At 39.8% G+C, this 10,491-nt stretch overlaps 2 protein-coding genes across 2 annotated transcripts in view; both read right to left on the bottom strand.

Moving 5' to 3' along the window:
• Positions 1–4,836, bottom strand: part of mcm2 (minichromosome maintenance complex component 2) — an 18,752-nt gene extending 13,916 nt beyond the window's left edge. Inside the window, exons 1-4 of the mRNA XM_010773061.1 lie at positions 4,765–4,836; positions 3,112–3,305; positions 2,847–3,019; positions 168–304 (exon numbers count right to left, since the gene is read on the bottom strand). Of these exons, the coding sequence (XP_010771363.1) occupies positions 168–304; positions 2,847–3,019; positions 3,112–3,305; positions 4,765–4,770 (510 nt within the window). The 5' untranslated portion in view covers positions 4,771–4,836. The remainder of the gene's footprint in view (positions 1–167; positions 305–2,846; positions 3,020–3,111; positions 3,306–4,764) is intronic.
• An 842-nt stretch (positions 4,837–5,678) lies between these two features.
• Positions 5,679–10,491, bottom strand: part of LOC104947102 (phosphatidylinositol glycan anchor biosynthesis class U protein-like) — a gene marked incomplete at its 5' end in the record, with an annotated part of 7,401 nt that continues 2,588 nt past the window's right edge. The window contains 5 exons of the mRNA XM_010773060.1: positions 5,679–7,580; positions 7,997–8,139; positions 8,675–8,799; positions 8,901–9,044; positions 9,299–9,453. Of these exons, the coding sequence (XP_010771362.1) occupies positions 7,467–7,580; positions 7,997–8,139; positions 8,675–8,799; positions 8,901–9,044; positions 9,299–9,453 (681 nt within the window). The remainder of the gene's footprint in view (positions 7,581–7,996; positions 8,140–8,674; positions 8,800–8,900; positions 9,045–9,298; positions 9,454–10,491) is intronic.

The following is a 10,491-nucleotide window of genomic DNA, read 5'->3' as shown; positions in this document are numbered from 1 at the left end:
CTGGAGGGCCTTGCCATGAAACCCGACTCCCTCACCGTGTGTTGCCCTGCAGAGCGGGGAAAGACACCGTCAGATCTCCAACACAAACACTGGGTCCCCAGCCTGACAGGGAAAAGGCTACAGTCACTGTATCTGTAATATATAACTCTAAGCAGGCAAGTTTTTACAACCTTCATGTCCTCCGGTTCTCGATGCTCCTCGATCATTTCCTCATCCTCCCCTTCCGATGCCTTCCAGCTGCACGGTTCAGGCCAATCGCCTCCTTCCGAGCGCAGGCGCTCGTCATCCATCATCTTCGCGTGTCCTGGATGACGCAAACCACAGAGCCATCAAACAGCGTACTGTTACGGAGCTTTTACGGGAGATCGTCTCACCGTAGCTTCAATCTGATCAAAAGACGTGTTTCAATGGCCATTAAAACGATGATTAAAAAGCAGCTGAATCGGTTGATCCATGGCTTGATAATTAGGCTTGGGCGGTTATGGAGGTATACCAGGGTATATTCGGAAATACCGTCTCGGTATGATTTTCCAATACCGTGACTCACAGACCGTGCGCCAAATCACAAGATGCGTTTTCATTCGTATTTTACACTGACACGGGAGTTTTGACAGGGACGACATTGGTTGTAATGCACAGCACGCGCCGAGGCAGAGGGCGGGGAGGGGCAGTCCGTCCTTTCCCGCTCTCAGAGCTCCAGCACAGAGCTGAGCTGAGCAAGGATGGCGGCAAGTTTACGTGCTAAAACATTCACGCGGGAGTAATCCAATGAATCAAATGGAAATAAGGTTTTGTAACACATGCACGGATTAATATTGCCAAACTAGTTAGTGGGAATATAGCAAACCTTTATGTCAATAGAAGTCAAAGTATTTACTCCCGGGAAAATGTTTATGTATGATGATATATTGTTACTTAGCTCACTATGGAAAACAACGTCGAACATCTACAAACGCGTCCTGTATTCCGATCTCAAAAATGTGCCATTTGCCCACAATGTGTCATGTATGCAGGCCCTTGTTTTTTGCACATTGCGCCGCATGTGTCGCGGCACTTTGCGAGCGTCTACCGGCTCGGGCTGCAATTTCTTTACAGCCGAACATATAATATACCGTTCGAAACATCTATTTGCCCTGCCGAACGCCCACCCTCACTCAAGGTCGACCCAAGTCATACCGTCAGTGGCGGCTTGGGTGGAAAATATTTTTGATGGGGCTGTTGATATAGTGAGTAAAAAAAATGTTTTTGGGGAGGAATTACCCCTTAAATTGGGACTGATACCGTCATATACCGTATACCACGGTATGATGTCAGCAAGGTATGACGGTATGAAAAAAATGATACCGCCCATGCCTAGTTGATAATGTATCTGTGGACTTTGAAGCAAATTGTTTATAATCCATAATTCCATTTGTATGTAAAAATCGGAGCACAAAAGTTAGCTGCTAATGGTAGCCACCAGAGTGTATGCAGATTCCGGTTTTGGCTACGCGTCACTCTCACTCCTTATTTGTTCATGTGTTGGTGTGTGTGTACAACTTCCCCTCAATTCCATTGGCTCTAGCGGTTATAAAGAGATTTCATTCGTCAAAATCGACCAAGGGGGGCCAGAGATATGGAAAATCCACCCAAATGGCCCCAGAAGTGTTTTTTTTGTTATGCTAAATCTGTCTAAAAAGGTCAAATATCACTTGTTTTGCATCAATCTTGATACAGGGTACTTATATGTTGTACTTTGGATTCCTAAAGCTTTTAGTCTACTAACCCATCATCCAAAGTTAGTTTTCACTATAAGTAAAAAATAATTTTTGGACGGACACTATAATTTACAGTTTTTTAACATGTTCAATCTGAATTTTCTTTAAAATAAAAAACATCTATATTGATTCTGACTTTTCTACATCCAACTGACAGGTTTATCATTACTTTGAGAAAAAAGATTATTAATTTAACCCTTTTAGAAGGGAAGATATGGTCATTTGTTCTGGGAATGTCATTTTCGAGCCTGAGACCTGAAAAAGAGGCTCAGTGCTTAAGTAAGTAAATTAACTCAAACACGTCATTTTACAATTATTTTGCTGCTTGCTACAAAAGGAAAACTTGCGCGGCTCTCATGTCAGGGGTACTTGAGAGAGTGACATGCAGGCTCTGCATGCACAGCAAACCACCAATCACAATAATTCTTGATCAGATCCCAGCAGGCCCCGACCCGCTAGTTTGCAGACCATCAAAACACCAGTAAAAAATGAGCGAGGCACAGGAGGACAATACCTTCATCCGGTTAAATATAGTTAAAAAAAACGCAATATATATTGCAGGGGGGAAAAAATCTTAATGTCCGTTTTTTTCAATATCGTGCAGCCCTACTGTATTAACATACTTTTATTTCCTTTCATATTTCTTCTGTTACTCCTCCTATTGTTATTAGTCTTTCTTTTTTGGGGGATCATCATGTTATTTTGGAACTACAGTTCTACAGGGATGCTGCCATGGAGTCAGCTGCAGACTAAATCTTGAGCACTGTTTTTTACATGTTGGCAAACTGGCACCATTAAGTATAACAAATGAGTTAGTAATCTCCTGTTTTTGGTGTACCCATGTTTGTAGAGATAACTGGATAATTGTACTAAAGACAACTTTAAAAAGATCTGAAGTTATAAAAAGAAGCATCATTTTGTTATGTTTTCTAACTGGATATATGGACATGTATTCATTAATATTCAAAAGATGAGGATACATGAGTGAAAAGTCACATTCAATCTAAAAGTATGTGCATCGTGCCTATATGTTCAGATTTGATGGACCAAAGTACTTTTAATATTGGCATTTATCCGTTCTCTTCTCACCGTAGAGCAGTCCTCTCCTCAGCCTCCCGCTGGCGCCTGGCTCTCTGTCCCTCCTCCTCATTGCCTCCTCAGCGGCAGCCCGGGCGCTAGGCGACAGCTCCGAAAGATCCTCGTCATCCAGGTCCAGACCCTCCGCCTCGTACTGATCCAGCGCCGGGATGGCTCGGTAATCCCTGAACAGAAGAAAAAAAAACATGTTAGCATCAAACAATGAAAAAACATTAAAGCAAATCCATTTGAACAAGTCCTTCCACGTCTTGCTCACCTCTCCATCCCGTCCCCGATCAGCTCCTCTCCGTCCCCATCTTCCTCCTCCTCCACAGGCACTGCTTCATCTCCCAGCAGCCCCTCAGACTCGTCCTCGAAGGGTGGCAGGTCTCGCCCCGGGCTGGAGGTCATGTCTCCTCTCCGGGAGGCTCTGCTGGGGCTGGTGGCCATGTGGAATGACTCAGAGGAATCCTAACAACACAAAATAAAAACAGGTTAGTCCGACTACTATTAACTCATGATTAGATTACCGTGTTTTACTGGGCACCATTATTTTACAGTTTACCTTCAATTAGCTGTTCAGCCATTCAGCTTCTATTGCCAGGTTTTATTTCAATCGTATTTGACTATTTATTGCTATCTGTTGTGTTTTTTTAACCCTGCCCCCCTTAGTGTTCTTTTCTCTTGTGTTGTTAATGAGCTGAACTTAACAGAGGAGAAATAGTAATAATTCATTACAATGATCAAAATATCAGCTTATCTTAGATTAAACTTCCACCTGTAGTTAGTTTATTGCTTCTGAAATCCAAATTATTTATGTATTAAAATATGTTTGTTTTGTACATTTACAACAGACCCCATCTATGCTTTTCCAAAGGCAGAACATGCATTCTAAACATTAGAATGTTTGTGGCATGGTGCAAGCCATCTTTCCCCATACCTCATTATAAAAACTGGACTGATTTAAACACAATTATGCATGCATGTCTAACACTGGCTGTCATGAATGGATTGCAAGTTACTCGCTCACTTTTAATTATATGTGTACCTTTTGTGCTCAATTAGTTGTCTCTCTAATGATTGAGTTCACTGAATATTACCATAACATTTAACTTAATACAAGACGAAAATCCACAACAAAAATGTTACTTGCAGGAAGCTGTTGCAGCGTCCTACCTCCTTATATATTAGGGTGTTTTTTTGTTCTCATAATATCACATATCAAAAATATGTCATAATAACCGATAGAGATAAAAGAAACAATGCCTTGCAGCCATGTGATAAAAACCACAAATCACAATATTGCACAATGAATAATAAAAGATGGGTAATTTAAAGTGTCATTAACTAGCCTAATTTAACATTACATGATATAAATGATCACACAAGATAAGTTCTATTTTACAACACATTTTAGCAGAAAACATGATATTATTCATCTTATTTCCGTTATTTTGTTAAGCATTCGGTTATTTAAAAATGTACTTTTTATGTTGTCTGTAAGGTTTGCTCCATAAACCATGAACACCTAAACTGACATTCTATATATACATTTTCAGGAACAAAAAACTCAACAGCCACATGGCAGGTCTTCTTTAAACAGCAAGAGGACAATCAACAGCCATTAGCATTAACACACTAATAATTGTTCATTATAGCAACAATGAAAATGGGACTGAATACGATAAATAATTCAAATTCAGATATCTTGATTTAAAGCGATATTCAATTCAGTCTTCTGAGCAAACCGAAGCCCTAAGCATCTGTCATTGTTGTGATGCAGACAAAAGCATAAATGTCAAACGTCTAAAGAGTAGAAAACTCAACCTAAAAACTTCCATCTGTTTAATATAACATCGTGCTCCTTTAGTAATGTCATTAGACTCTATAATGAGCCGTTTCATTCGCTTTTTGCATAGTTTTAACTCACCGCCATTGTTCCGCGTCTATTTCTCTCTGCTTCTTGTAAAGAAACGTCTTCTTCTTCTTCCTGCCGGGAGTCACTTTTCGCGCGAAAAGACCATGTGACGCTCAAAGCCCGCGAAAATGAATGAATATTCAAATACAGTGCTGACGCTTCATCTCTCTATTGGTCGAGTTGTTTGAAAGGGGCTGGGCTTTAAAGAAAGTGCGTTTGGTTTGGTCAGCGCCATATAGAAAATGGCGCTGGGTTTGGTCTACCAAGCACTGAGCTTTGTTTTTGTGGCGTGAGGATGAAGTCTGAAAAAGCCATGGGCCAAATCTTAAAACAAACGCACCCTTCTCAGAGCGTGTTGGGCTGGGGCGGAGTTTGTGATGTGTCTTTTTTCCCGGGAATATTTGGGCCGTGTACGATTCCGTTTCACTCAAACGGATGGCCACGTCCAAAACAATTTTGTCTTTACTGCAGTTTTTTTCTCAGTTAAAAACAAATCTGTAATCACAAAACATTGTCTGCTCATTAAGATGCTATTCTATACAAATGCATTTGAATTGTGGCCAACTGTGCAATAATTACAGCAGCTTGCTGCTGTCCAGTAGATGTTGAGGTATTTTACAGTAGCTATAAGTAAAATCCTTTATTTAAACAGTCTATGGAATAAACTACTCTCCACAAACATTTTAACCTTAAAAAACCTAACTAATAAGTATTTTAATAATAAGGTGATGAACGCACAGAACATGTAGATCATTCTTCTATGGGTTTAAATCTCCGAAATGTGCTAAACGTGGCTGGTTATTATCACATTTTTATTTTGGTGTGAAATGCTGCTATAATTCACTCCATATTTTTTATTTTGCATGAATGTGATCAAAAATGATAGTAAAATGGTTGAAAAAGACACATATACATCAGTACTGACAACAGGAGACCAAATACCAACACCTCAAATTTAATAATCATTATTTATGACATGTTCACTCATTCATCAAATATAACATAGCCCCTTTCAAACCTTGCATTTTAATATAAGTAACAAAACAAAAATAATATATATACAGTATCAAAACAGTAGAACTCCTTTTTCTTAAAATAAAACAAAAGAATCAAATGAAACAAATTAAATATATTTGCAAAGTCTTAGTGCATCAAATAAATAAATATCATAAATGACTTTTCACTCATCGGTATCAAAGTGGTTTTAAAAAACGTGTATCTTTGTAAGTGATTCTCAGTTATAAATGTTGATGTTCTTGTACAGTAATCCGAAATTCATTTCCCATGAAAACAAGTTTACAATAAGAAGCCTTTTTGCTCGTTGACGTAGAAATGATTTGAGTGGGTCTTTTTATGTGAGATTTCTTGTGACATATAATTATTTTCACAATTATCAAAAAGGAAAACATTAATCTGTAAGCAATCTTTACAACAATTTTTCCAGGCAGGTTAAGGCTTATTTTAAGGGTGTGGGAATGTAATCCATAAAGAAAGATTTAGTAAATGTATGTCAGGAGCTTCTATTCAAGGCAGACATTTTTCATTTAGAGCAAATGAATACATTGACAGAAATATTATACTATTTAAATTAACTATTGCATGAATCCATTAATCATTTCAGATATGTTCCCAAAGTGAAGCATTTCCAATATTCTCGTACTATAGCCTATCAATTGAGAGTTCCTGCTTTTCTTTGTCTTATATGAATGTACTGTAAACTTGTGTTTTTATAATTTTAATTGACCAAGACAGCTGAAGTTTTTACATGTATCTTTTTACCCTTTCAGACTAAATGCTTATCTACTAATTGATAACTAGTTAATTAATTAGATTAGTGTTTTCTTTTTTTCACATTCAATGTTGTCTTTGTCAGGTAATAGGAACTTTTAAAAAAACTTCTTTAGACAAATTCTCAGTTTTGAAACTATTACAGTTAAAGGAGTGTTGTTATGTACCATGATGAAGTTAGAGTTAGTTTTTACTTGGTATTGAATTTCTTCACTAGGTATTAGAAGAAAGACAGCTGTAAGATTGTAAAAAAGATTGTAAAAAAAAAAAATTGTTTAGAAATAGAGGGACAACAGAGATAAATGGACATTTTTAGACACCAATTCTCAATCTTTCCTAATTAAAATGTATATGGGAAAGCTTGATGTCCGGAATGATCCAAACAGAGGCCGGTTCCCACATTTTCATAGTATTTAAAGAAAAAAAGGGCTTCAAAATAAAATCCCCAGCAACACGATTGACGTTTCCCTACAGGAGAAAAAATGATGCGTAAAGTTGTTGCTTCAAAAGAAAAAAAGCCGTCCAAAATGAGGAGTGTCAAAACAAGATTATTTTGAAAGGCTTCATAATAAAAGCCATCCTTCCAGGGCGCAGCTTCCAAAGTAAGGCGCTCCAGAGGAGGAATAGTAAAGAGATGTTTAGTTGGTGTTGTTTGTTTCACATGGCAGGAGCAAGATTTCTACATCCCATCTCAGAATCTCAGTCATGTGACATGTTGTGGCTTTTTTTGCATATGAGGTTGAATCAGACACACTTTCTGCATTTGTCTGAAGGTTCTGTCTGAGCGTGGCTCTGAAAGGCTTTCATCCTCCGCAGCTTGTTTGTTCCCTTTGAGGATAAAAGAGACCCCGAGCCGTTTCTCCCTTCCTGGAGGCTGCCAGCCAGGTGGTGATGTGTTTGTGAATGTGTGTATAGTTATGTGTGTTTTATTTAAGGACCAAGGTAGCCTCAGAGCCATCTTTCCTCTTCAGATACAGTCCATAGCAGAGATGGTGTTCCCTCCTCAAGAAGGCGTAGAAATAATCTGACACCAGCAGAATCTGAGAATAAAAACAATATTTAGAAATCCGCAGCGTGTTTAAGAATGAACTAAATCATGAATAATTAAACAATGAAAAAACTAAATCAGATATAAGTCTCCCAACATCAGTATAAGGAGTATTATTTCAATGAAAAATCAAATATACACCAGTAATTTATAGTAATAATAGAAGAACAAGGACAAGAAGAAAACCAGTTACAACATCTACACAGTACATCTGTATTCTTCATGGAGCAGCCCACAGGTAGCAGCTTAGCACAAAGGCATGAGAAAAAGCTAGCCTGGCTACACCTTAAGGTTACAGATCCACCTTGCAACAAGCATCCCTAAAGCTCAAACGATTAAAATGTTATAACTTGTTTGTTTAAAAGCAACAACTTGCTGTTTGAGTGCTCCCCCCCGCTCCCCCCCTACCTGTGCCACGTTAAACAGCAGTGTGATGGCGTAGTAGAAGTTGGAGTTGGCGCTGCCGGCATAGATCCAGAGGTGCCAGAGAACCGGGAACAGAGCGGAGCAGGTGAGCAGCACGCAGCACACCAGGAAGATGTTCCTCAGGACTGGACAGGAGCACAAACCACGACAGTTATGGGTTTTACTCCAATCTTAACCTTATTTTAGGTCTCATTTCAATGCAAATATGTGTTATTTGGCATAAAAGCAGTGGTTTGTAATATTGAAACATAAAAAGTTACATAAATATTCTCTCCTTAAAATCCAATTAATCATTTTGATAAATCAATTGTGATCTCAATATTGATTAAAACTATTAATAAAATCAAGATTATGTCGACATGTCTGCTGGTGCTTTGTATATTTTTACTTTGTGTACTGAGCGTGTTTGACTTTGGATTGATTCCATTTGATCTAATTTCAGGTTGTAGCTTGAGTGTGCTCCGTGCAGCGGTGTTATTTAGGCTAATAAAAGTATTGGATCAGAGTATCGGATTAGAACCAGGGCCAGAAAAACTGTATCCAGACATTTCTAGTTTCTAGTTAAGCGTTAGCATGTTAACTTTAATCTAATAAAGGTGAAAACCAGGCAGTGAAAAGAAGTGAGCACTAACTGAAGAAGTAATGTATGTATTTACTCACATCTGTGCAGGTGACTCCACACAGGCAGGAAGGCCATGTAGAGAGCGATGTCTCCCACAGTGGGGTAGGACTTAAAGATGGAGATCACAGCCAACTGCATGAAGATGAGAAACACTGGATGCTCCCTGTAACCAAAACACACATTTGAGAGGATTGAAGTTAAAGATAACAATTGAAAAAGACAAACTGCAGCGTTTTATTCACTTGTAAAGGACGGAGGACTTACTTGAGTTTGATGGACAGAGGGATGGTGTAGAAGAAGACATTGATCTGGAAAACGCAGAGGAAGAAGAGGCGGAAGTGTTCAAACATCTCAGCGAAGAAATACCAGAAGAGGCCGATGTTGGGGGTCAGGTCCGGAACTGAGAGGCTGGAGGGAGGGGGAACTCATGGTCGGATCATACAAACATCTGACTTGTGATGCCTACTCTGTACTAAGAGGGACATTTAACAGTCAAATAATCAACTTTCTTTTCTCAGAAGAAGTAACAGAGCTCAAATAAATGTAATTCTCAGACAATAAGTTAGTTTGAAGACTCTCTTCAGTCTTGCTTTACAAAGTATTTCAGTTTCTGGGCATAATATAAACAATTGTATGTCTTGTTAATGTTAATAACGACTCACATGAAGCCGTAGACAGACGGCAGGAAGTCCCAGGAGCCGAGCAGGAAGAAGGAGAGGCAGACGATGACGAAGAGGCTGCCCAGGTACATGAAGGCGTACTGAACGATGAACCACCAGAAGCTGGCACGCCTGAAGTTCACCGGGATGTACTGACGCTGGAGGAGATGCACAAACATGGAAATGTTCATTAAAAAAAGCATTCATTTAGAAGTTTGCATTCAATTTGTATTTTTTTTTTAAGGAAAAAAGGGCAAAGACATGATGAGAAGGAAAAGACTGGGGATTTCTTTTTTATGTGTATAGCACAGGGGTCGGCAACCCCTGGCACGCGTGCCAGCATTGGCACGCGGCACCGTAACCAGTGGCACACTAGGAATAAGTGGAATAAACGTGCAATAATATTTGAATTGTATTTTCGGATCCTGAACGAGACCGCCGCCAGAGCGCGTCTACCTGCAGAAGCCATGCACGCAATGCAGCCCCGCTGACTTTCTGCCGCTTTCCTCCGTGGTGCAGTGCTGATCGTTTCACCACAGAGGAAAGCACTTTACTAATTGCAGTAGGAGGACATAAGGAGCTGTACAAATGCCGCAGTTTTTGCGTGGCTGTGTCTTTAGTTGAAAGCCCAGTGGCGATCTGCTCATCGAAATAATATGCTACAAAGGGGAGGACTGGCCATCTGTGTGTTGAACTTTCCTGTCGGCTCCCAGACCGTAGTCGAGGAGGGCAGCAGCAACAAGGTTCAATAACCCACTTTAGCTTAAATGACTGGAGAGAGGCGAGCTCTTCTTGGGAGGCCGTTGCATTTATTTAGCTGTTCTTCTGTTTCACAAAATACATCACAGACCTCTGTTTTTCTGCAGCCTCGTTTCACTTCCAGAAACATACACACGTTCCCCCCTCACTGTCGCTCTGCCATCCACACAGACACATGCACAAGCCACACCTCTCTCTCTCTCTCTTAAAGGGACAGCGATCTCATCTCACTCTGCATGACCCTAATATCATAACATGTGTGTTCTGGAGAATCACAGAACGGACGATTGTCCTTATTATTATGCCGTTTAAACCAATTATTTAAATGTGTTTGTTAAATTCGGCATCGTGTAAGTTGCGACACTGCTCCCCCGCAGCGAGGCTCCCCCGCCCTCCTGCTGATAGTTGACGAGCGTCAAGCTCCTCAACCCCACCCC

Source organism: Notothenia coriiceps, unplaced genomic scaffold, assembly GCF_000735185.1.
Source record: "Notothenia coriiceps isolate Sejong01 unplaced genomic scaffold, NC01 NC01_scaffold00011858, whole genome shotgun sequence".
Lineage (NCBI taxonomy): Eukaryota > Metazoa > Chordata > Actinopteri > Perciformes > Nototheniidae > Notothenia > Notothenia coriiceps.
Note: the sequence above shows the minus strand (reverse complement) of the source record. Positions and strands in the feature narration are given on the sequence as shown.